A 25,384-nucleotide genomic window follows, 5' to 3' on the forward strand; every position below is an offset into this window, starting at 1 on the left:
ATAGTTAATCAAATCCTTGTCATTCTTCGTTTATTCATTTGTGGTTTTAATAATTTTCAGATACTATGTCCTTGATGAATATCTGCCATTTTCTTTCCCAAATATGTAACGCTTTCTGCATCTCAGAGTCATGAAGAGTACTATAGACAAGCGAGTTGTTGCGAGTTGCGACAAATCCTTGTCATTCTTCGTTTATTCATTTGTGGTTTTAATAATTTTCAGATACTATGTCCTTGATGAATATCTGCCATTTTCTTTCCCAAATATGTAACGCTTTCTGCATCTCAGAGTCATGAAGAGTACTATAGACAAGCGAGTTCCATGCCAATTGTTTGAGACTTCTGAGATCAGCGTGCATCGACATGAGTGCCATAAAGCCTTCGTAAAAGTCGTAGCTGAGACCCTTTACACCCCATAATCCAGGATCATCGTTGGATATCACCACTGGATATCCTTCAGAGAACATCGGTCTAGCAGCGTGATTTCGGAGGTCATCGACAAGTTTCAGAACTTGATTGGAGATCGGACTTACTTCGATAGCGATATTCATTTTTCTGACGAGTTCCAGGAGGAAGGGATGAGAGGTCAGCGCGTATCTAGATAAAAATTATACAAAATAGAAATAAGAATTTCTGAAAGTTATGCTATAGATCGTCAATGTTTGAAAATTTTCTCTTTTATATTTGTAATCTTTCGCTTTTCTCTAGAATTTGGATAAAATGATAAGATAAGCGATGAAAAATAGGTAAGATACTGTGCGTATCTATTACTAGATTGGGGTTCTTCAATAGGGAAAGGACTTTCAAATTCCTCAAATATATCTCGAAATAAATAGTTCTTATTGAGATTTCATCGATATTTGTTTAATCTTTAGAGATATCCTAATCAATACGAAACAATTTATTACATGAAAAGATCATAGTGTATATCTTTAGATACTAGGATGTCTAATTGCTTTGTTAATATATAGTTATTCATTAACAGCAATTATAAAATTTCGCTCAATATAAACTTTTCTTACCCGTGACCAATACGTTTGGTATTTAGTAAAATAGCATCGACGAGGTTTTCGTCGGTAGAAGCTCCCAACCAATTCGTTTCACCTGCATGAAAGAAGAAAGTAATATTATGCTCTTCAACGGTTTTCAATAAATCTACGAAATACTCAAGCGTGTGTCCCAAATCTTCCTGTCCGACCAGATCAAATCCAGCCACAAAATTAGGATACAGCATTTTTAATCTTTTCAAAGTTTTTATATAATATTCTGCTGTTTTATGATCAGCAGATCGCGCTGGGGCGTAGATCAATTTGGCTCCTACGAAGTCCGGATGTTCCTTCTTGAATCTGCAGGTAGTAAAGTTATTTATTGGTAATTAGTCACGACTTCATTCTCTGTTTACTTAAGTTTTATCAAAACGTTTGCTTTTTTTTAAATATTTCCCAGATAATCTTGATCTCTCGATTTAATCAAAATAAACACATGATAAAGAATATCAATAGTATGATCGCTGCTACATTTTCTACAAATAGAAAGAAAAATAAAGTACCTTTGAGTAAGATTTTCATAGATACCAACTAAATCTTCTGGTTGGTACTGCGTGCCATCGAAATCGTACAAATTTGGCAAGGTGGATCTAAGCTCAAGATACATTATGTTATCTTCGTATAGCTCTTCTAAGCCTTTGAGGAAATGATCCTCGTAAACAGGTTTGTACGTTAGTAAGGGGTTGATGAACGAGAATATGTTCGTAAACTTCTGCCACGCCTTGTTAACGTTTGGATAGGCAAGCGCAGGATTGTCACACTCCATCGTCATACTGCTCCTGATCATATCGTTCACCTGGGGGCCTTGTTTAGGGTCTTCGCGTACCTTCTTTAGGAGCTGCCAGTCGCATGATTTGTCAGGTACTCGGAAGAAGTGCAACCTAACGGCTCCTTTGACGATGCAGACGTACAAATTATCGCGGAATGTGATGTTATGATACAAGTAATTGATGTTAACGAGAGAAGTGTCGTGTGCATGGAGTACCGCTCCTTTGGGCATGCGACGAAGCAGTTGGAAGACCTTCGATCTCTCGATGTCCTTCTTAGCTTCGAGGAAGTTCCGTGCAGGGGCATATTGACTAGGATCCTTGAAACCTGCGAGAATTTAGTAGATCTATAAAACAATGGAGACAAAAAAAAATGAGGCGATAAAAGACCATTTCGATTCGCGCGACTTTCCCCCCGAAGACAATGAAAATAAGAATGAAAACAAAGAAAAATGGATCAGCAGACGATTTTCATTGTCCAGGAGAGACAAACAGTTCATCGATTCGTAAAATCGTTGAATAATAAGATTCCAATGATTACCGATATCATGTTGTTTATTTACAAATTAAACGCGCAAAGCTGAATAGAATTGAGGTTTTTATCTCGTCGCATAATCTATCAATCGAAGCATAAAATGTTTCGAGACATTATGAACGTTTTAAACAGCAAACAAACCAGCATTCAATTCTTCTTTCTTTGCTTTCATTAGGATTTTATTAGCGGCCTTTTCATCGTCGTTTAGAGTCAAATTGGCGCCTATCATCAGTCGTTCTTCGTACTTCAGTATCTCGTTCCGTAGGATTGTGTAATTAATACGTGGAAAGGCGACATTCACGGCCGCGTAGGCAAGCAATACTATGAATGGAAAAATGAATTCCTTCATGATCGTTGATCTATATCCGGCGAATGCTGCCCTGGTCAGTTGCACAGGAAAGCTAGAACCAGCGATCCGCTCGCCTCGACTGTTTGCACTCTACTGGCTGATCTTTTCTATCACGACGGTTCCTACCATCGGTAGTAACTTCCACAGAAGCATTGAATATACAAGGTTGATGTTTGTTCAACTATCAACGTTCCAATCACAGCGCCTCGGACTTGTTTTCCCATTTTAGATTTCGGTATGAAATGACTCTGTTTGCTTTTTCTTTTTTTTAAATTAACGTCGCATAAGCTTAAATTTGTAACATAGGAATATTTGGGGCTCAATTATAATTCAAAGCGTTGAGATAATCGAGAGACTTGAAACTTTTTTTTCCTTCTTGTGATAAATTTTACGATATAATTTATCGATTAGTCCAAAAATTGGATATTTCTTTTGGACGGGGCGAGGAATTTGTTTACATACTGTTTCACTGTAATTAATGAAGCAAAAAGTATGTTTATTGCTCTTTTAATAATCATTCGATAACACTATATCGTGTGTATCCTTGAATTAAATTACACGCAGGGCGATGACTTCGAAATAGATAATTATTCATTTCGTTATAAACATCACGTAGAAAAGTATTCTTGTATGCAAAATATTGTTCAATATACATGTGCAATATATGTAAGTACATGTTTAAGAAATACATTAATTATTGCACCATGTATAGCTAATACTATACAAATGATAAACTCAATTTCTCACAATCCAACAGTTTCAAAGTTACACATAAAATGCTAACACGAGGATTTGCCACACAAATTATTAAGCATATACCTATCCGTGGAAACGATTTATTTTCAGTGCAGACAACTTATTTCGTTACAAACTGCAATCGACAGATTGTAAATGCTTAATTCGCCAAGCGAAAGTAAAAACTGTTCGCAGCAACCTCGCAAAATCATTTAGCTTCGTTGAAGATTCCCTCTCTCGTTATCTTACTAATATATCAACGAGTTACACAGAGCACATATAAACGAAAAATAGTTTTTTTATAGGATCCACTAAAAATTATTATGAATTTTTATTATGAGGAATCCTCGTTTAGGTGATCAAAGAATCACAATAACAGAACATAACTTAAGGCACTCTCTGTTATAAGCACCTCGTGTTTACATAAATACTCAGCTGTCAATCACATTCTAAAATATACGTAATAGTTTCATATTCATTATTTACCCTTATTTATAAAGAGTTGTTAAGTCAATTTGCTATGGAACGATTGTTGTATTGCAAATGGGACGTTATTAAAAAGAATTGCCAAAATTTTGCGAAATCAATGTGCGCGTATGGTAATAAATTTTGTGGTTATTTACAATAATTTATTTGCTTCCATTTGCTCGATAGATCGTATATTATAAATAGCTGAAAAACTACGACACATGCATGTCGTATACCAATGTGGTATAAACCTTCGTAGTTTTATTAGTACCAATATATACAAGGTTAAATATATTATTATGATTGCAAAATATATCGATAATAACAAAACGATGATTATTAAATATCTAACAACTATAATTGCACCCACGCCGAAGTTCTAGAAATAAATAACTTAAAGTCGTGATCGTCATATATAAGTAATTCTACAGCTAGATTCTTCACTGCACGAACGTGCATCAGTAACATTATTGTCTTGTGTTATTTCATGAAAATGCTCATAGACGATCGCAAACGATATTCATAGAAAGTTAGAATACATTCAATTGTTCCAGACCGATATTTCGACGATTTACCTTAATATTATTAACGTTTAAGTTTGTGAAGAATATTATAATTGGACCAACATCTTTTGTATCTTTTTGTCCCGAATATAAAGAACTGAAATTAAGATTATAGATTTTTATATTCGAAAATGTCAGTAATTTTATCTTGAGTATCTTTTTATGCAAAATAATATAGTTTAATTATAATCAATCATATACTTGTAGAGCATAACTTCCTACTGTGTTACTTTGTCAGAAAAACAAAAAATAGGAGAAAGGTATTAATATTCGGTAAAACGCAAAATTCTTTTGCGTTTTATTTTAAATGCAATTTATGATATATAAATTCATAAATTTCATTAATATGAAAATGCATATGAGATAAATAATTGACAAAAAGATGACGAACATATACATTAGTTATAGAAAAAATATATTCTTTAATGTATGTGTCTCATGCTAACGGTGTTTACTATGTTGTCTTTGTCATAAATTATGTCTAAATTAACCCATCGAAGATACCGCAAGATTCGCGATTTATTTTCATGCGCGATCGATATTTTGCAATATATACTTACATTTCTAAGATGAATTAAGAATGAATCAAGTTTTTGTGCATCTTTGAAACACATCTGGTTTGCGAAATTAGTTAATGATATAAGTTCCTCAATTAATTTGTCATCTTATTAATCTAGTACAGTGTGACATAATTTTCTAGACAAAATCCGAAATCACAATTAGGATAAAAATATACCGTGTCAGCAATATACGTAAAGTGATGCGATGTATAAAATGCCCGCATGGCGCTATGGTCCGTACGGATTTTGGCTGCAGGGAACAAAACGGGAGTCCATACTCCGTACAGTGCACAGACGTTATCCCCAATGGGTTAATATCTGCCCCACATTATTGAAAGAAGATATGTAAATATAATGTTTTTAGGTTAAAGTTCGATAGCCCTTGTTTTTATTTTATTTTATTTTTTTTATTATTCTTACGTCACGTAAGCATTCACTGAATTTACTCCGTCCCATGCAATTATCATATTTTTGGCTGTAATATATAGGACATCTCATTTGAGTTATTTATGTTCTATATTTTTGTTAATGATGTAGAAGAATGTCTCTAATATTTTTTTGTACCATTAACTGAGAATTTTGAAGAATTTATTCTATAACATTTGCAAGATATATCTCAATCAGTCAGTGAAATAGAAAGTAGTAATATTTGCTCAAATATCGAATTTACTCGCCCAATGTATATGGAATCACATGAATTACTACCTCGAACATTAAAAATGAACATTTCCTCTAACACGAGATATATCACTCAAGAAATATTATTCTGGTTTATGTTTGAGCATCTTTATTAGTCGCTAGGATAAAACTTCATGAAGATTGTACATGGCACTCATCATGTAGATATAGAGAAAGATTATAGATTGCTGCAGCATCTAAAATACCAATTAAGAAAGAATTTTCAACTGTATAACAAAAATATCGTGTTATAAAAAATGAAAAGATAATGTTTCCTAAGGATTATTCAGCCGGTTGCCTATTAGGATATGTAACAGTTGTCGATGTTTTATCATAAGAAGAATATAGATTTATAAATTGGGTCCAACAATTCATCATGTTGCTTCGAAGATGTTGGATAAATGTATAAAAAATATACGTTAGATATGTTTATGCAAAGTAGCACATCTGTTATTGTTATAAACAAACAACGAATATTTATATATAGTAATAGAATTATCTCAGATGTGTATATCATATGAAACGATCCATATACTTATAGTGTAACGCACAAATAAATCCTGTAGTTTATTAATTCAAGTGATTCCATTATTGAGGGAACAAAGCTTTCTTTATTATGCATATTTTAGAAGTGTCGTGCTCAGTATCTTTGATAGAATTGTTGGTTTTCCAAAATCTACACATAAATTGATTCATTCCTTTTCTCTTTTTACAACTTTTAAAAATTTAATTCGAATCCCTAATTTCAGTCAATCGAGCTTTTATTAATTTCTAACGCGGCTCCAAAGCCAACCGTCTTCAGTGTACAATTTTGTAATGACATCCTTTTATCAAGCTGACTTATCAAAGATCCCTGAGTATGAAGCGTCCAATAGCCAAGGTATCGAAAAAATATAAATTGACGTTGAAACGTTATGCTACTATTGTAGAAACTTTCTTATCAATTTTCTCCAATCATGTTATCGAAACTATGTATACTTTTTCAAGACGATCTTAAGAAATATAATTTAAACTCAATTCGCTTGCTCAAATTCGCGCTTACAATGAACAGCATCCCAAGAATCTCGAAATTGTGTACACTTGATTTCACGCTTAACATGTATGCGTTGTAATTTCTTGATGCTCGAATCAAGTTCAAATTTAAAATCTTTAAATAAGATCACAAATACGAGTTGTTGCTGCTTCACAGCTAAGAATGCGTTACTCACAAAGTAATGATGATAGTGAAATTAAATTGCGTTAAGAGGCTTTCAATAATTTATCCGCTTGTGCTAATGTGAGAGACCCTACGAGAGAGACCAGTGTACGGTCTAGCCATGTTATGGGGTTTGGATATAGGAGACCACCTTCATAAAATCCCAAATGTCCGCCGTGAGCCAGTTCCACATACAACGTGTTTGGACGAGTTCCTGAAACAGAAAAATGATACAAACTGTTTATAAAACTGTAATGAGTTATAAATGCATAATGATTGCTAGTACACACTGGCATGTTCCTTGATAGGTTCCAGTAACATCTCAGGTACAATGGGATCATCTAATGCGTTGATGAATACCATAGGTGTCGTAATGTTATCTAAATAGAATAAAGAGCTACTCCACTTGTACATTTCTTTCACGGATCTAAAGTTGTGGAGCTGTACAATAATTAATGTACAAATTAATATAACTGAAACATAAAATGATATTTAATAATATTTATGTTAAGAAATATTTTACTTTTCTAGTGTATGCTTCATCAAGTTCCGGTAAAGTTGCAGCAGAGATGATATCCCATTCGTTTAGATTATACTTTTGTTTAACTTCCTCAGATAACAAGATATTTTTATGTTTAAGTATAATATTCTTCACAGATTCTGTCATTATATACAGGTAGAAACGTCGAAAATTCTGCCAGTTAAGTAGGAACTTTGTACCGCTATACATAAATTGAACAAAAAGCAAGAAGTCTATGAGTAAATCACTTTTCGTAAAAAATTTATTTATGAAAAAATGATATCTACTTACTCGATAGCATTATACCCTTGGCAAATAGATATGCCACCAATTATATTGGATAACTTATTCGATTTTCGTTCTCCTAAGTACTTGGTCACAAGATTACCGCCCAAGCTAAAGCCAATGCAAATTATTTTTGTATTCGGATGCTTCTCCATCAAACTTTGTAGCATCGTATGATAATCATCGGTGTGACCTGTAATATGCAGATCGAGCCAAATGTCAATCAGGAATTCAATTAACACCATCTCGATTAAACCTCTTGAGATCCTTCAGACTCTCACAAAGTAGGCTCTATTAATATATATCATTCAAGACAACCACATAAAAATAGCGTTCTTCTAAAAATTACTGGAAGTTATACCAGACAACTTCTTCGGAAGATAGAAAAAAAATCCTCTGCATCGTTCTCTTCTTCTGTAATATTTTCATCGATCAACAGATCAATAAAACAATACAATTCATAATTAACAATGATACGTGATACTTTCTTCAGTGATAAAGATAACAATAAATAGAAAAAATAATAAAATTGAACACAGATAAATAAAAGTCGACATAAAAAATATTGCAAGGTCGAAATGCACGTAAATAATGATTAGAGCGTAAAGTCGTTAATTTAGCTTGGTAATAGTATAAACGTACTAGTATTTCCATAATAATATGCTTTGCGTATATATACGTACCGTACGTAAAAATTCGCGGTGCAGTGATCTTGACACTAGAAAGGACACCAACATGATTAAGTACTGCACATCGGTACCCATGGCACTGTGCAAAATGTACGAAAGTTCTGATATAAACACTTTCGGAACTATTACAAATCCCAGGACAGATGGCAATTGTTACATCATCTGTAGTAAAATAAAATATAAAATATTATATCAAATTGGTGAATACAGAATACATGCAGAATATAGAGGTTCATTCTTATTTCTAAAACAAATTAATATTTTCCTTCCTTTGGATGCAAGCCAAAGACTCTTCAAATATTTTAATGACTCATTAACATGTCGATATTGTTATACCAACAGATACCTCTTCATAAGCTTAATATGTATGCTAAATATTGACGTTATTCATTGTAATTATATTCAAAGAATACCATGATGTAAAATATCATCTATCTATGCTTGGATAGATATATGTATATCGTAGAGATATACGTATAGATTGCTTCACTCGACCATTAAACTTTATTAGTTTTATTAAGCTTCCTTATCTTTTTATCAAGAAACGTTAACTTTAATTATATCGCAAGTTTATCAATTATAACACGCTTCAAAATCGCGAAAACTATTTAATCTACACCGTGTTACAGCAAGCTATCTGGTCAAGGTTTCTTTAATCTTCAATTTGTACGATAGAGTCAAAATGATTTGCATTCCTATAGGGGACTGTATTGATTCGTAGGCTATCCTTTGTTTTAGACATAGCGCTTTCAATCTTTAATCTTTATTGAATTTTAAGCTGCAAGTGCGAGAGTTAAATGATCAAAGAAAGTCAAAGTCGAAGTTACGCTAGTTAAAACTCAATCATCAATACAAATAACCGCACTGTATTCTACTGTTCTATTACATCACTCTACGGATGCATACATCCATATTCAAAATAAGATAAGCGAAGAGAACTAGCAAATTATACAGTTTCTTTCAGTTGCAACCAATAGAACTTCAATATGAATCTTTCATAGTATCTTTTTGTGATTCAAGATTTTCAGTGAAACCGACCTTCGTAGTCGTTAGTTAGTGGTTGATAAAGATCGTAAGTGAGAGTGGTCTCATCCGGAAGTCCTATGTACACTCGTTCTCCAATCGGCCAAGGGCAACGGACGCGACCAATAATACTGTGAACGATGGTCTGTACATGGCCACTGAAACCCCATAGCCTTGTTGGATTGTACCTGAAATACATAAACGAGCGTGATGTAATATTTTTATCATTGAAACATATCACGAACGGCGACTTCACCTAGTTTCCAAGCAAACAAATCTTACACAAGATGCATTTTCAATTTCGCGATACGATTTACATCTCAAAGGCGCTCGTAATAAATATAATCGAAGTTCATAAGTAGCGAGTTGATAAACGATTTACATCTCAAAGCTACTTCCGATGAAGTTACAAACCTACATAGAGCACTTCGTTTCCCTTGTTATTGTGTAATGATATTATCCGATGTTTACATATAGTTTATTTCTTCTAAATTTACTGTTTACCAGTTTATAGTTCGTAGTATCATGAGGAAACAGGGAATATTTAGAAATCACGTAGTAAGTAAAAGCAAAACACGCAGAGTTGTAATACTTGGTAGATCTCTATTTAATCTATTTCGTATTCAGTTTGAGGAAAATTGTTGCATGCATGGGCAGTCTAATCATAAACCACTACTTCTCTGCGGTATCAAGAAACTTAAGCAGCTTTTATGTCTTAAGAATTCAAGTAGTTTTTGAAACGTGAAAAATCATAAGCAAAAGTAAAACTGAGAAAACTACTAATCACTGTAGTAAAAGATGGAAAACAGGTCACGGTGGTAATTCGAAAGCAGCCATAAACTATTTTAGGGATAAGTATATGCGGCTAATAACCAACCGTAAAATTTCTTCCACACTTTGTACATCTCTGACTTACTAACCCGTGCAACTTAATTTCTTTTTCGACTCGTTGATCTGGATTTATGGTATACTATGTGCACGCAGACTCGTGTTTAATTCATTCTTCAATTCTACCAGGCCAGGAAACAACCATTCAACGCACGTGAAAGTATGTTTCTCTTCTTTCGTAGCAATTCTACGCAATTTTTACCGGGAGTAAAAGCGAAGTTAAACGTGACAGCGAAACATTAAACTTCTTCATTGCAACGTACAAAGAAAGAATCGCTAGTGGATCAGTGGAGCATATACGAAGCCGTAAAAATTACTGGCATCAAGCAGTCAGTACTCGTGGAAAATATAACCTGGCCTGTTAACGGCACGACAAAGAAGATCGCGGTTATTATTTTCCTGTGGAAAGGTTTCCTTACGGGTATCGTAGCCTGATTCAAGAATGCCTACGTTTATCACCCAGGTATTAAATAAACTGTACAATGACGCTATTCAAACGAGGACAATGACTGTTTCAGAGGAATTATTTACGACCTTACGAACCAAAGTAGATCAGATGTAAAATTTTACACCGATTTCTACTTACTTCAGCGGGTAATGTACAATCCTTTTGAGGAAAAATAAAGGCCACGTTCTTTGCGAACGCCCAATTGCTGCGAACGTAAGGAAAATTTTACAGGTTCGACATTCCTTTTTAATTACTTCTTCGCTAATAAGATACGTGCGAAGCATTCTTCAATATCAACACGTCATAAGTATGTGTTGTACCGTCGGTGGAAGAGATATGTATAATGCTTATGATGAAATCAAAGTTTGCTTGTATGATTCAACAACCGAAATAGCCATCGGTGACATATAAAGGAATATACTGAGTGCAGGATATTTTTTAGAATTATATCATTAAATTCAGGATTCTTACTTTCTTTGCAATATACTTGAAAAAATTGTTTACAGTATACAGCTTGGTAAATTGGGATTCTAGAAATACACGATTTTCTACTTTTCATGTGATGCATATATATTACAAAGAAATCTCATATGCCAATCATATAAATGACTTCTGCAGATCGAGATTCCAGCGACTAACTACGTACATATACGTGCGACTAGATCAACGTGTGTCACCATGTAACGTATTAATTTACAATCTCGTCGTATCTCTTCGACCAACAGTAAGTACGTCAAGACCAAGTATTTTTCTTCTTTCTTTACGAGTTAGTGCAGTTTAAAATTTCCTATCGTTTAATTAGAAGCACAATAATAATGGTGCTGGAAAGTAGCATTACTCATAAAGATAATCATCGTTGACAAATCAAAGATACAACGAGCAAAAATCATTCTACGATTAAAGTATCGCGACTTTCTGTTGCGTGTTGAGGCAAATGAAATTCAGAATGTCACGCAACAGAGTAAAATTTCGCTGTCGCGCACAGATTGATCGAAGAAAAAGGTGAAATTCTCCTTGTCCCTTTTAAATTATGAATATGCATTCGTGAAGTGTTTCAAGTTTCCTGCGATTAAATAAATAGAATTATGTATTTACGATTTAACGAGATTGCTCTTGAGATATATTTTTCTTTACTATAAGAATTCTTTTTAGCAAGTGGTCGCAAACAATCACGGTGACAGAGAGGGCTTTTACGATTCACACGAATATAATTAATAAGACAGGTCGTTAAATTTTTAATTAGAAGTTGGACGGTCGTTAATGGAAGGAATTATACGTTTCTCACTATCAATCTTCTCCTCGTACTCGTATGTAAAGAAGTTCCGTACGTTTTACAACGTTTGCTGCTGCTTGCAGTCACGGCCAGCGTATAATCGATCAAAGGCGGGTATTAAGTTCGCTTTTCATTTTTTAATGTGTTGCGATAACGATTCGTGCGACAGGTTGTTACATATCAAAATCGGGCGATAAATGTAGACGACTGTTTATTCGCGGGAAAACGTATCACGAAAATGACATCTTATCGTTTTGGAAAATTTCTGTTCGATTTAAGATTGTCGAAAAGCGAACATCCTTTTCTACCAACTAAAATTTCTTCCTGATGTTACGCCATCATTTTTCATCGAAGGAGGTTCATCTAAAAAATTACAAGAAAGAGATAAGACAAAGAATATGTCACAATTTTTTAATCAAAGGAAATAGCTTCACCGAGTGCAGAAGTTTAAATATCCAACGCAGAAAGTTGACGATTATCTACAATATCTATAACTTATACGTACAAGGATTTTATTGAAATTGGAGTGTAACAATAGTCGTTAAATCCACATAACCAGAAACAAATTGTGCAATAGTAATTGAGAATTCAGTATGTACACGATTCGGTTTGCAGGAAAGGGAAGGCGCTGAGAGGATCGAGGTAATTATCAATTTCCTGTCTATCTTTCGGAAATTAACTCGTTCAACCAGAGTTCGATCACTGGAACGACTTTCGATCGGCATGATGTGAAACTCTGCCATTGAAGATGATTCCATAGTATGTAAATGCATTCCATTACGAAAAGGGATTTCGTTCTACAAAAGTAAAAGTGAACACAACGAAATTGTTAAGAAACGCGATCACCCGATAAAGTGAAGGAAGTCTCTCTATGGAAATGCGTCGGTTAAATAGCTGATTATTAGTCAACGTCGGCTTTTCTGGAATCGAAGATATCACGGAAAGCATTTGCATCCGCAGAAAAATATGAAACCAATGCAATCTTTGGTGAGTGTCATATCACGAAGTTCTAAAAATACATATGTAAATATATGAAATTTTTTTCTTCTTGGAATTAATGAGGTCGCGATTAAATGAAAAATTACGTTTTCTCTTGCACGCTACAATCTGCGGTTTAAGTCTTTCATAGAACATAAGAAATAAGTCTCCTAACGTATATAACAATACGATTCTACTAACAATAAAATAGAACAGAGGAATCGCTCTTTTTTTCAGTTTCTTGAACTGAACTATTTAAGAGATCTTCCCCTGTTGTAATTATCTCCTGTTTATTACACGTAATCTTCTTTCAGAAATATTGACATTTAAAAAGCGTCTTGATATAAATATTTTCAAGATTTCTTTAATGTATAAAATCGATTTACGGTAAAATACGTAGAAAGTTATGCATAAATCTCATGCAATGATAACTCGTTGAACGTTCAACTTGGTCTGATACGTCCGTTTCGGTGGATCATTTTTTCTTTTTTTTTTTTTTTTTTCAGAAAAGAACAGCTACATTTTTCCAGCGAGCTCATGTTTGGATATACAAGTGACCAGTTCAACTTGCATACGCCTTTTTTATTTTAATCCAGAACATGATCGATGAATTATCGGTTCCTTGAAAATTTCGATATGAACCGTAATTTAAATTATTTTCTTTACAGATACGGTCGTTGGATTATTCCACTCTTTGTCTGTGTATTTCCACAGACATTTGTATTAATAAAACGACGCTTTGAGTACGACTTGCTTTAATTTCAGATAAGCTCTCAACAACAATGTGTAGCGTTCGTTGCAATATTCTGATAAATGTGATGCAAACATACTTAAGCCATTTATCCAGTGAGGTCATAGCCAAGAGCAGAACAAGACATTATGCAATACTAAAAATGATAGAACAATGCTAACGATTACATTATTTGCATCCTTTTCCAAATTATATCATCTCGATTCGATTTATCTACTTTACCTCTTCTCACGACAATTTTGTCCAAAATTTCAATGAGATTTATTCAAGATGAAATTTTAATTTTACATGTATTTTGATTTGTAGATGTCTAACAAGGTGAAATACTTCTCTGGATAAATGTTACAGTAATTTATACGACAAATACACAAATGTGCACAAATGTATACGATGTATAAGCAATTATTTTATCGCGGAAGATTACTTTTAAAATGCACATTACTTCGAAGGAACTGGTTAAAGCTAATACAGATTTGCACAAAGAAATTGAAGTAAATTACTAAACTTTTTTTTCTTGTATTTCCATTTTTGTGAATGAGGACACATTTTATGTTCAGGAGGTGTATTTAACAATATAAGGTTACTAAAACTTATTTATACAGGTGTTTATTATTAATAACTAGATTATGGATATTTTTGCACATTCGTATTTTTGTAAATTTAATTTACAAAATGGAAGTTAGATAGAAAAAATACATAAATATTTGCAGTTTTCTAATAAAATAATGAATGACAAACTGTACGAGAGACACGTACTGATTTACTATCTATATTATATAGATTACAAAATATATAAAATATAGATATCAGAGGAATGGTACAACGGGGTTGACATTAAGTTTTCTATAACGCGTATTAAGTGATGTAATTAAGTAAATTGAGAGGGTCATTGTCTATTAGTGAAAACTAGTTCAGGCCCGTGCTAAACGATTAAAATAAAACTTACCATTCAATCGTGCCTGGTAAGTTTCGCGAATTTTCGGGCTTATCGATTGATAAATCGTATTCGAGACATTTCGTTATCGAGAATTTATCAAATATAAATCTGATTAAAAAACAAAGGGTCCATTGTATAAAATTTGTCACGTGTGGTTACTTATTTGTATGTACGCAAAAAAAATATCCGGCGTATCGAGCTAACCTAACCTCACTTTCTCCCATGAACATTATGCAGCAAGATTCAGAACCTGGAGTTTTGCTAGTAGTGAAATAATAGATGAAATAAAAAAAGAAAGATCGTCGAAAAACTTACGGTTCTGTGATGACAGGAGCGATTTTAAGGATCGTCGTTAGGAATGACTGATCTTGACAGACGATCAATGGCTTCTGCGGTGCACTGTTTACGTTTAATATCCTGAACAGGATACACAGGATCACGGCGAACACGGCTAACAGCGCCGTGGACATGTTTCTCCGTTGCTTATGCCACAAAAATTCGATTTCTTCCTTTTTACGTTCCACGCCAATACCGAATGGATATTGACGTACGAAAAGGAATGTTTAAGTTGATTGGTTGCTCCCTTGTGCAATGATATATGTATATGTATGTATGCTGAAGGACTACGAAGGACCTTCGGTCACTGAGTCGGCGATGCACAAAATACGTAATACTCGTCGCGAGGACTGTATGCGACTGTATTCCGCGTTTGTTTTACCGGCACTTGACGGTCGATTTGCGCGTGCCTATCAATATACATATGTACACATAGTTAAGTTCACGGAACCTCCATCTGTCCGCGTCGATCGAAAGCTCGATTCGGATTATGGGAAACAGAACCAAAAATCAGACTCAGCTAGATAGACGATTCCAAAACACAAGTTAAATTTTCAGATGGTTCTGCTTATATATATGTACATACGTATACGGTCAGAGAGTTGTGTTTCGAATGCCGCGAATCGCAGCTGATTCGTGGTGCTAGTTCGCATTCGCCGTTATTTAGAATCCCACTAGCGTTGTGGCACTACTTTCCTCTCTTTCTTTTCTCCTCTCAAAAAGTTACGCGTAATAATTTTTTAAATATATTGTTAAATGTACAGGTACAAGTTAGAAATTGGGTTTGATTTTTTGCATGTAATATTTACCCATAAATTTTAATGTTGGCTATAACTGAAGAGTTTAAACAGAAAATGATGTCAAGTATCCAGAGAGTAAAAAATATATTTCTTCATGGAAAAGAACGTAAATTGTTGTAAGTGCTAGAATAAGTAAATTTAATACCTAGGGCTATTGTTAGGAACAGCTAAAATCATACACAGTATCAAAAAAAAAGTATTTGCATATCACTATATTTGTAATATAGTATTTACATACTAATTAGTTAGGTTTAAGTATATTAAATTTTGTACCATTTAGTAGTACTTTTATAGGATTTTAAAAATTTGATACTATGAAAATGAAATACGGAACCTGATAATTTATCGTTTGATTGGAAAATAAGGGTATGTGCGAATACTTTTTGTAGTCACTATATATCAACTTTAAACCAATATTTTTTATTTACATTGAGAATCTTCACTTCCATCATTTACCACTTCAACTGTATAATTCAATGCCAACAAAAATTGTTACGAGTATAATTTACTGAATTATGTTATGTTGAAATTAAAATTACTATATGTAAGTGAAAAAATTTCATAGTACGATTTTTCTCTTTGAAAGAAGCAATTTTGTTTTATTATTTTTATTAATTGAGTGTGTGTATCTAATTCCATCATTCTAAATCTGATGATATTTACCTTATCTTATAGTTTTCACTTTAAAATATTTTACTGTAACGAACAAATAAATGAATGTCCTCACAATTACTATATAATTAGATTTTTATATTTCTCACACATGAATAATGGAAAGCGACTATGCTTTGATAAGGACGTCCGTACATTGTCCCCTTACGGCAAAATGATTCTATTCGCGTTTTCGGAGCACGGTCGGATCTTTTTCGAGACTGCGAACGATTCACGAAGGTAATCGCGAAATATCGTGTCACTGACCCGTTATATTATTTGATAATAATATTATATTATTCACTATATTATATTATATTATTTTATATTATTACGTTATATTATTCACTATAGGAATTCTTAGGCCACAGTTAAGGTTAAGGTCAAGGTTGTTCGGTCTATTAGCTGGATCGATACTTCGATAACTAGTCGATGCGGAAACGATTTCTATTTTACGGGTCGATGTCACAAAATGCGATTGTTGCACAGTTTTAAAAATCGCGTTGTGCGGAGTGGTTAGTTTCGCAGCTTCGTATCTTAAAATATTTTTAATAATTATTAACGCAGTGACTGCCACGCAAGTTTTATGCATGTATCTTACCCTGAGAGCCACAACAGATTGAGATATACTATATTATAACATTTAATTTTTGCAAAATATATTATATTTGCTGATTTTTTTTTTATGTCATCTAAATCATTCACATCTTGGAAAATATTTTAGCCTATGAAAGTTATCTTATTTCAATCAGTTTACAAAACATAATAAAACGTGAATAATTTGTTACTTCAATTTGTTTAACTGTCCATAAGTGTATCTTTTATATATGATATATCAAATGTTTTTGCAAAAATGAACGAAGATTGATGATTAACAGGTACTATCAAGTGATACTTGAGGTAATTTAAAATGAGTGCATGACACTTCCATAATTGAAAAATTCATTGAAAAACCAATACTTTAAATTTTAATTTGCTTCCAACGGAAATATTATGCGATATAACTGATAAACGATCGCACGTGCTTTTTTACGTCATAATTCTCAGATATTTGAAATACATCGTCGTAAAAGAGTTGAAATTATCGATGTGTGTATATGTGTCTGTGTCATAGCAACCACTATTGAAATAACCGCGTATCTAGTAACGATTTACATATAGGATGATATAACAACTCGGCGATGTTTCTCGTCATTAAGATGCTTAGAAATGATATAGAATTTTATATTGTAATTTGAATCATCTTTTACGAAATTACTTGTATTAATTCATCCAACTGAAGGATAAGATGCGAGGAAAGAGTAAAAAGAAAATGACCAAAAATAATGGCAAGAATGAAAAGAAGGGTAGAAACGGCAAGCACAGCAAGAACAACAATGGTGGTAAAAATAAGGGAACAAAAAGATCAAGAAAGAGCGGAGGAAGAGCAAAATTTACTATGGATATCTTTAATGAAGAGGTCATGGAAAATGCTTATTATACTTGCCATAATATTATGGATGTATTGAAGTGTAGAGGATTCCCTTGGCCTGAAGCACAAAAGAAGAAGAAGAAGAAGAAGAAGGGGAGGAAGTGAATAATAATCATCTAAAATGGCCAGATACTTGTATGATAAAGTATCAATAAAAAAAAATATATATATATATATATTTTTTTTTTTCATAGAATTCACTCACGGTTCAAATATTCGGAAAAATATACCTATAATACTCTGTGTAACTACATTTTCGACGTAAACATTATAGTATATGTAGTATTTAGACATAACAAAACATTTTAATCGTCAGTCGTCATCCGTACATTCTCTTTCTATTGCCCCAACAATGAACTCACAGTACTTTTCAGTATCAAATTCTGTATGATTGATCATGAACGCGCCATTGAACACACAATGGACCATCACTGTCTCTGAATATTGTAAATCCGGTAGTAACTAGATAAAAATAAATTTAATATCATTATTAGATCAATTATTTGTATAATTGTATAGAGAATGATTAATATACACTACCTTTGGTGTGAGTAAAAAATACTGAGAACTATTTGCTCGTCCAGTCATTTTCACAAGCAAATTAAATACTCTTCTTTCATTTACAGCATCCATGCCCTGTGATGAAACAGAAATGTTAGAATAAAACGCTAATTATGTAAAATTCAATAAGAATACCTGATTAATTTCATCAACACAGCGAAATGGTACTCTTGACAATTCCTGAAGTGCAATCATATAAATAGCAGTAGTTACTGCTCTTTCTCCACCACTTTGATGATATCTTGTTAATTCTTGTAATTGGTCGGTATTTCTGAATTTTACCCTAATCTTGAGACCATACTGATCAAATTCCATCTGTAAGCATTGAGATCTTTCTAAGTTCTCAGATAATAAGTATATCATCTATTTTATTTAATGGTAACTTACACGATTCTCTGGTTGTGCCAATACAACCTCACCAGCACAATCCATTGCTGAGAAATACATACTGAAATTAGAATTAATTTTTTCAATGGTTTGTGATAAAGGCGTTAACCATTCTTTTCGTAACAATTCTATATTTTGTGTAGTTTTTTGTAATTCTTGTGTTTTGCTCTGAATCAAATCTTTTAATTGGTTTATATTTTGTTCTACTTGCTCATATTCTTGTAATATCTGAAATTAAAGTGAATAATCAATTCATTTTTTATTTGTCAAACTCATATTTAACTGTAATCTTTTGAAACTCACATTTTCTCCGTCTATATTATTTCCCATACAAAACATTTTTGCTTGCGCGATATTCAATTCATTATTAATTTCCTCTATGGTTGGCGGCAATTTATTGAATATCTTTTTTATGGGTGCAAACGCACTGTCCGAGGCACTGATACCATTGGTAGTTTGCAATGCTTGATTAAATATTCTTTGTACTTCATACTTCAGAGGTTGTAATTCCTGGCCTAATTGCTTCACTTTATCTTCTGCTTCCTTGAGTCGCTCTCTTAAATCTTGAGAATTGTTTATTTTCACTCTCAAAGATCGATTACGCAATGTTAATACATAGTCGGTTGTCTCACTGTCCATAATGCATTTAACAGACTCTACTAATTCAGTATTGTATGCCTTATATATTTTTATTTGCTTCTCCATAATTTTCTGTGGAATTTATAAATACATACATATATATATATATATTGTTTTTTTAATAATACAAAAAATTAATTAAATTTAATTAATAATACAAAAATTTAATCTTTAATAGAACCTTTATTTCTTTAGTAGAAGATTTTTTTATTTCTTCAACAGTGGTTCGCCCATTTTGTAAATCTACAACTTTTTTCTCCACTATATATATTTTAGATTTCAGAGTTTGTATTTGTTGAAGATCTTGCTGATATTTGTTTCTGGTAGCTTTTATTTTGTCTAACTCTTTATTTTGTTCATGCACTTGTTCATCAAGCTGTTTAAGTTTATTACTTTCCTTGTTTTTCTTCTCTCGTAATATTTTCAATCTGGAAGAATATTTCAATTATGACTTATTCAAAATATTATAACATTATCAAATAAAAATATCAACAAACTTTTCTTCAATGTTTAGCATTCTTGATCTATCTAACACAATAGATAACATTCCTGTACCCGATACTGGTTGCATTCCGATAGACTTTTCTCCAGTGTACTTAGATCTATTTACCATATATACATTATTTTCTAAGAAATAAAATTAAGAAATAATGATCTCAATCCTATTCATTGCAATATACTAACGTATATCAGTTTACTTACGACTAAAGTAACAACGTATATTGTTAGGTATACGATCGATGTTATCATCAACTTGATTGTTTCCAATGGGTATATTGTTTAAATTATACATAGACACCAAATATTTCATAATGGTGCTCGGAGCTTCAATCAGCGATACTAAGTAATGAGTAAAGCCAAATTGTTTAATGTGTTGCAATGGAACAATTGGATTCATAGAAACATCTTTCGCAGGATCGGAATGTACAACGTTTACTTGTAAATTCTGCTCGTCTCTTAAGTAATGCAACAACATGTTCATATCTTGTTTATCTTCACAAACAAATGCTATCATGTCCCGAAATGGAATGATATTTTCCAAATACTTCGCGTAGGAAGCTTCCTTCACGTTTATATTAAGTAATATAGGTTCATGTATCATATTTGAAAATTTGTTACGATTTTCCCTTAGCCACTGCACTGCTTTATATGTATCAACACTTCTCTCCCTTAACAATTGTAATCGTTTTGCTCCGATATTAAGAGCTTGTAGTTCTGCTTCTTGAGCTGAAAATTGTATTTTATTATATTTAAAAGCAACAAAAGTAATTTTAATAAAATAAAATAATTTGAATAAAATTTACATGCAATTTCAAGGTTTAGCTGGTCTTCTTTTTGTTTTGATTCTGAAGCTTGGCTTATTAACATATTAATGATATTCCTTTTCTTTTCTATGTCGGATATTATTTCTTGACGCTGTTTCACTAAAATTTCTTCTGTAAAATATAACATATTCTGAAAGTTTTATATTGTCTTAAAATATATTATCCCAAAATATATCATAATTAGAATAGAACAAACCAGATCCAATATCTTTCAACATTAGTAATAAATCGTTATCAAGTTTTTTTTTTTGTTTCTGTGCAATATCAATGTCGTGATCTCGGGCCTCTTCTATTTGAATTCTTTGCTTGCATGAATTTTCGCAATCTTTAACATCATTTTCGTAGTCTACAATATTGTCTATCATTTTCTTCAGTTTCATATCTTTGATCTTGACTTTATTTTTCTACAATTATAAAAAAAACATAGAATATATTTATATTTTATATTTATATGTTTGTTATTCTAACTATGCGATCTTACATGGTCTGAAAGACAAGTTTGAAGCGATTGAATTTCTGACTTCATCTCTGTTATTGCGTCATTAACAGGCTTTATTTCCGCTTCTAAATGTGCCACTTTAGCTTGTGCAGCATTCTTCATGTCTTTTAACTGCAAATATTAGCAATTATAAACTAATTACATATATGAAGTAATGATTGAGTCATAAAAATATGGAACCAAATAATGATGTAATGATCATATAACCATTACTTTTATAATTTTGTATTCCTACCTTAACTAGTTCTTTACGTTTTTGTTCATATAGTATCCATGCTTTCTTCTGTTTCAAATGTAAAATTTTCTCCTTTATTAATTTCTTTTCTTTTATACTACTGACACTTTCTTTTAAATTATCATAAATCTGAGTTTTCGATTCTAGCGACTTTTTTTTACTTTCAATTTGTTTCTCTAAATCCTTATGGTCTATCCTATATTGTATCAAGTTTTTGTGACGTTCGACTATAATGGGACTACAAACAGACCTTTCTGTATTTTCTAACAATTCTTGTGCATTCATCTTTGAAAAATCTTGTACTTTATCTTGTGGGAGAAATTGACAAAGATTATCTACCTGAAAATTAAAAAGAAGTGAAAGTAATTTTTATTCAAATGAATATTTTTTTATATACACATACCTGTATGTTAAGACTTGCTGTTAGTTCCTGTATTTCTTTAATACCTGTTTGTCTATTATCAAGGAACCAGAAAGATTTCCCGCCTTTGTTAAATATTCTTCGAATAACAATATCGTTATTTTTTCCATTTTTCAGATGAATTTCAATCTTTGCTTCTTCACATCCTCTTTTTATATAATCTGCGACATGAGTGGCTCGACCAATGGTGGTAGGTTTACCTCCCAATCCAAGCACAATCGCACAAACAATTGTCGATTTACCAGTGCCATTAGGGCCAATAATAACATTTAAGTTTCTACCAGGTTTTACACAAACTTTATCATAAGTCCTGTAATAAAAGAAAATTTTATACATATTTAAGCTATTATTTCTTTATAAAAATTAAAGAAGAATGTTTAATTAATACTCACACGAAATTTTCTAAATAAATATAAGTAATTATTCCTTTATCAATATCGTTATTATTCATAATGTTTCTTTGTACAAACCTTTAAATAAGTTACATGAATTCATTATTGAGAAATTACTATTCAAGCAATTATTATATGATGTTTCTTATGTTCTTATCAGAACATAAGAAATAGCAATTACTATATCTCATTAAAATTAATTCATAGAATTCTACTAATTATTTACTTATACTTCAAGTTGCACGAGAGGTTTCAGTGGCAAGTAAACATAACCTATTTAAGACAAATGCATTTGGCTCCAAAAAATGTAACTATTCAAAGGTGTAACTTGTAGTTGTTTATGTTTGAACCAGTTTAAACATGTAGTAGACAATTATCGTAAACATTATGCGAATTACATAAATATATGTAAATTATGCAAACATATTTATTTAAAATAATAATATAAAGCATAATAATATAATTTCCTTTTAAAATTATATACGAGTAATACATATTTGTATGATTAGTACTTACAGTTCCCTATACAATATTATTAATATCGTACAATTTGTTAAGAAATTACAGACTTATTTATTAAAATTTGCGAAGTTCCTTTACTATTAATTTATGTTGATTATATATTCATAACAAAATAATTAAATTATGTGTAATTGTAATAGAATGGTTATAGCGTATATATAAGCGATAAAAAATGACAAACTTATTTAAACGTGTCTGAACTCGTCTTTCTTCCAACTCTAAACTGTATGTTCTTTACAGCAATAGAAAATGATTTTTTTATCAAACTATAATGCAAATAGCAGACCACTATATTTAGTCATAAAATTAACTACAGGAAACTGACACATAAACTACGCACAAAGTAATGACGTCAAAAGATATAATTTGAATTGATAAACTTATTCTAGTGAGTAACTTTAACGCGAATGTTTCCACTATCATAGTACTTTTCATAAACGAAACATACATACATATGTTATTATGACTCAACTTATCGTTAATACTAATTCTAGGTTTGTAACGAATATAAAAATCAGATAATAACCAAAATAACGATTCCAAATATTCTAATAAAGTCCCTCATTGAAGATATTGAAATCTTCTAAAATATTTTCAATAAAAAACATTTCGCAGCTGATAAAAATACGAAGTAAGAAATAAAATTGATAAATAGTGCATCATGAATTACTTTCATTTCGCTTCATCGATCAATTTTAATCACGATAATGCTATTACTACCATATTTCCTGCGAGCTTTTTATATTACGAAACACCGTCCGTTAGTGGGTTGTATTATTCTTTTGCTTCAGATGATTGAATTAGATTCGAGTAGAATTGATTAAATTTCATTATTATTCAACAAACGATAACATTTACACTTCTTACGGAAAGAGATATTTGTCCTTTAGGATAGTATAAAACACGTCTTCAAAGGAAAACGTAACTTTCGTATAAAAAATACAGTTTCGCTTGCATCGTGAAGAATTGAAGAAATATCTACATAAAAAATTACTGAAGACCACATTGTTTTAGTTCAAGTTCTTAAAATGTATAATCGATCAACGAAATTCGATCAGTTAAAAAGCGTAAATCATGGTCATCGTACTTCGGTAGTTACATATCGTTAATAAGCCCGACTGCTTCCATCAATCGTTTCTTGGGATTTTTACCATACAAACTCGAATCATCGAAACTCGTATACTCGAAATCATACTCCATTTTCTCTACAATCTCCATCATTATTTATTTGACCTGCGCATCTTTCGGCCTGTACGAAGCAAACGTTGTTTTAGAGAATTTGTTGACAGTGACAACTAAATTGCATATAAATTTTATATTATGCTGTGGTCTCATGATTTTCATTACGAATTATATTAAAAGTAGGTCAATGATCCCAGTGATGAATCACGTCTCGAACGTTTCTCGTATACTGTCTTCAGAAATTTTTTGTGGAGTGGCTACAAGAATTCTGATAAAAGATACTCTGTTCCTGATGCCACTAGTGAGCCACATCCCACAAGTCATCTACACAAATTATATTTATGGTTACATCTGTTGGTATACTTCTTTCGGTGTTGTCATACTGACTAACTTGTACACGAACAACGTGTATGTGCTAAATGCCTGTTTTAAACATATAAATGATTCTTTAATGAAAGTGAAGGTAATTCTAGTCAGTGATGAACCTCATCTACTCAGAAGAGTCTATCACATGCAGAAGAATCCTATATTGTTGACGAAGCTGAGGGCTCTTAAAAAGCAACATCTAGAGACGAGCGAAGTCGTTCAACGACTGAATAACACGTGTAGCATGCAGATCGAAGCCATGGTCACACTAATGTTCATCGATATTACATTCAATATGTACAAATATTTAATCTTGTTCAACGAAATAGGCAAGATGAGATCGTTCTCTTTTGCTCTTATGTTCACAATTCTTTACGTCGTACACATAATTATAACAGTTTCGATAGTTGAAACTACCAGAAGCCAAATGGCAAAAATTGGCTCCAGCCTTCATCGAATTCTTGTACATACTTTCGACGAGCAAGTGACGACGGAGGTAAGATGAGACGATTACTTTACTATCGATGATTTATGTTGGAAATATAGAAGAAATATATTGAAATTATAATCAATGTACGTGATTCTAGTTGGAGTTGTTTTCGTTGCAAGTGCTACAAAAGGGTAACGCGTTCGTGATGAAGGGGCTCGTAATAGATGCAACCCTTTTGGCAAAGGTAATAGAAAATTGGATCAAAAGAGATGAAATGTTTTTATCGACACTTTTTACAGATGGCGTGCGGCATTACCACTTTTTTGTTAATATTAATACAATTCTTATTCGTCCAATCTTGTTGAAGAAAAACTTCTGGGTTAATGGATGAAATACATTTAAAAAATAATTTGCTTAAAAAAATTAATAAAATTAATTCATAACAAATTTATTTTCCTCGCAATAAAGTGGCATGTTTAA

At 32.2% G+C, this 25,384-nt stretch overlaps 4 protein-coding genes and 1 long non-coding RNA gene across 19 annotated transcripts; 2 read left to right on the forward strand and 3 right to left on the reverse strand.

Annotated features, from left to right (window-relative positions):
• Positions 1-171: 171 nt before the first annotated feature.
• On the reverse strand, positions 172-2,844 carry LOC126922480 (adenosine deaminase 2-like). Its single transcript, XM_050735052.1, has 4 exons — positions 2,489-2,844; positions 1,549-2,140; positions 1,022-1,345; positions 172-596 (listed from the first exon to the last, which is right to left on the reverse strand). Exons 1-4 carry the CDS (start codon positions 2,694-2,696, stop codon positions 209-211), a joined length of 1,512 nt encoding a protein of 503 aa, XP_050591009.1. The 5' UTR covers positions 2,697-2,844; the 3' UTR covers positions 172-208.
• LOC126922483 (uncharacterized) lies at positions 2,799-14,828 on the forward strand. 12 transcript variants are annotated; one of them, XR_007712806.1, is made up of 6 exons: positions 9,596-9,970; positions 10,040-10,763; positions 10,819-10,979; positions 11,367-11,472; positions 11,551-13,008; positions 13,506-14,828. It is a non-coding gene; the product is annotated as an uncharacterized LOC126922483 (long non-coding RNA). The 12 variants fall into 12 exon arrangements; XR_007712801.1 differs by having other exon boundaries at positions 10,819-12,549; positions 12,637-13,008; XR_007712798.1 differs by having other exon boundaries at positions 10,819-11,750; positions 11,901-13,008.
• LOC126922482 (abhydrolase domain-containing protein 2) lies at positions 3,172-15,780 on the reverse strand. The gene is made up of 7 exons (XM_050735054.1): positions 15,003-15,780; positions 9,428-9,600; positions 8,384-8,551; positions 7,707-7,893; positions 7,419-7,617; positions 7,186-7,336; positions 3,172-7,109 (listed from the first exon to the last, which is right to left on the reverse strand). Exons 1-7 carry the CDS (start codon positions 15,155-15,157, stop codon positions 6,940-6,942), a joined length of 1,203 nt encoding a protein of 400 aa, XP_050591011.1. The 5' UTR covers positions 15,158-15,780; the 3' UTR covers positions 3,172-6,939.
• Positions 15,781-17,419: 1,639 nt separating this feature from the next.
• On the reverse strand, positions 17,420-23,253 carry LOC126922479 (structural maintenance of chromosomes protein 5). Of its 4 annotated transcripts, none has more exons than XR_007712794.1 (15): positions 22,405-22,791; positions 21,995-22,322; positions 21,592-21,930; positions 21,339-21,467; positions 21,054-21,261; positions 20,837-20,968; positions 20,235-20,759; positions 20,030-20,159; positions 19,714-19,960; positions 19,197-19,604; positions 18,894-19,121; positions 18,642-18,821; positions 18,486-18,581; positions 18,151-18,407; positions 17,420-18,061 (listed from the first exon to the last, which is right to left on the reverse strand). XR_007712794.1 is itself a non-coding variant. In XM_050735051.1 (15 exons), the coding sequence occupies exons 2-15, from the start codon at positions 22,461-22,463 to the stop codon at positions 18,258-18,260; spliced, it is 3,159 nt and encodes a 1,052-aa protein (XP_050591008.1). In that variant the 5' UTR covers positions 22,464-22,482; positions 22,921-23,253; the 3' UTR covers positions 17,420-18,257. The 4 variants fall into 4 exon arrangements, 3 of the variants coding, with proteins under 3 accessions (XP_050591008.1, XP_050591007.1, XP_050591005.1); XM_050735051.1 differs by adding an exon at positions 22,921-23,253 and having other exon boundaries at positions 17,420-18,407; positions 22,405-22,482; XM_050735050.1 differs by having other exon boundaries at positions 17,420-18,407; positions 22,405-22,482; positions 22,631-22,791.
• LOC126922766 (uncharacterized) lies at positions 22,691-25,295 on the forward strand. The gene is made up of 3 exons (XM_050735629.1): positions 22,691-22,727; positions 23,985-24,970; positions 25,062-25,295. The coding sequence occupies exons 1-3, from the start codon at positions 22,691-22,693 to the stop codon at positions 25,293-25,295; spliced, it is 1,257 nt and encodes a 418-aa protein (XP_050591586.1).
• The last annotated feature ends 89 nt before the right edge of the window (positions 25,296-25,384 follow it).

The sequence above is a fragment of the Bombus affinis genome, chromosome 12, assembly GCF_024516045.1.
Source record: "Bombus affinis isolate iyBomAffi1 chromosome 12, iyBomAffi1.2, whole genome shotgun sequence".
NCBI lineage: Eukaryota > Metazoa > Arthropoda > Insecta > Hymenoptera > Apidae > Bombus > Bombus affinis.

Bases quoted from the DNA above. Each gene is read 5' to 3' on its own strand.
- LOC126922479 (XM_050735051.1), bottom strand. From the start codon at position 22,463: ATGAATAATAACGATATTGATAAAGGAATAATTACTTATATTTATTTA. The intron at 21,262-21,338 runs GTAAGATCGCAT...TTATAATTGTAG, and splicing joins AAACTTGTCTTTCAGACCAT to AAAAATAAAGTCAAGATCAA. The intron at 19,605-19,713 runs GTTCTATTAAAG...TAAATTCCACAG, and splicing joins CTTCTACTAAAGAAATAAAG to AAAATTATGGAGAAGCAAAT.
- LOC126922480 (XM_050735052.1), bottom strand. From the start codon at position 2,696: ATGAAGGAATTCATTTTTCCATTCATAGTATTGCTTGCCTACGCGGCC. The intron at 1,346-1,548 runs GTACTTTATTTT...TACTACCTGCAG, and splicing joins TATGAAAATCTTACTCAAAG to ATTCAAGAAGGAACATCCGG. The intron at 597-1,021 runs GTAAGAAAAGTT...ATTTTTATCTAG, and splicing joins ACCAAACGTATTGGTCACGG to ATACGCGCTGACCTCTCATC.
- LOC126922482 (XM_050735054.1), bottom strand. From the start codon at position 15,157: ATGTCCACGGCGCTGTTAGCCGTGTTCGCCGTGATCCTGTGTATCCTG. The intron at 8,552-9,427 runs GTCGGTTTCACT...ATTTTACTACAG, and splicing joins ACTAACTAACGACTACGAAG to ATGATGTAACAATTGCCATC. The intron at 7,618-7,706 runs GTAAGTAGATAT...ATTTATGTATAG, and splicing joins CAAGGGTATAATGCTATCGA to CGGTACAAAGTTCCTACTTA.
- LOC126922766 (XM_050735629.1), top strand. From the start codon at position 22,691: ATGCATTTGGCTCCAAAAAATGTAACTATTCAAAGGT. The intron at 22,728-23,984 runs GTAACTTGTAGT...AAATTCGATCAG, and splicing joins AAATGTAACTATTCAAAGGT to TTAAAAAGCGTAAATCATGG. The intron at 24,971-25,061 runs GTAAGATGAGAC...ACGTGATTCTAG, and splicing joins ACGAGCAAGTGACGACGGAG to TTGGAGTTGTTTTCGTTGCA.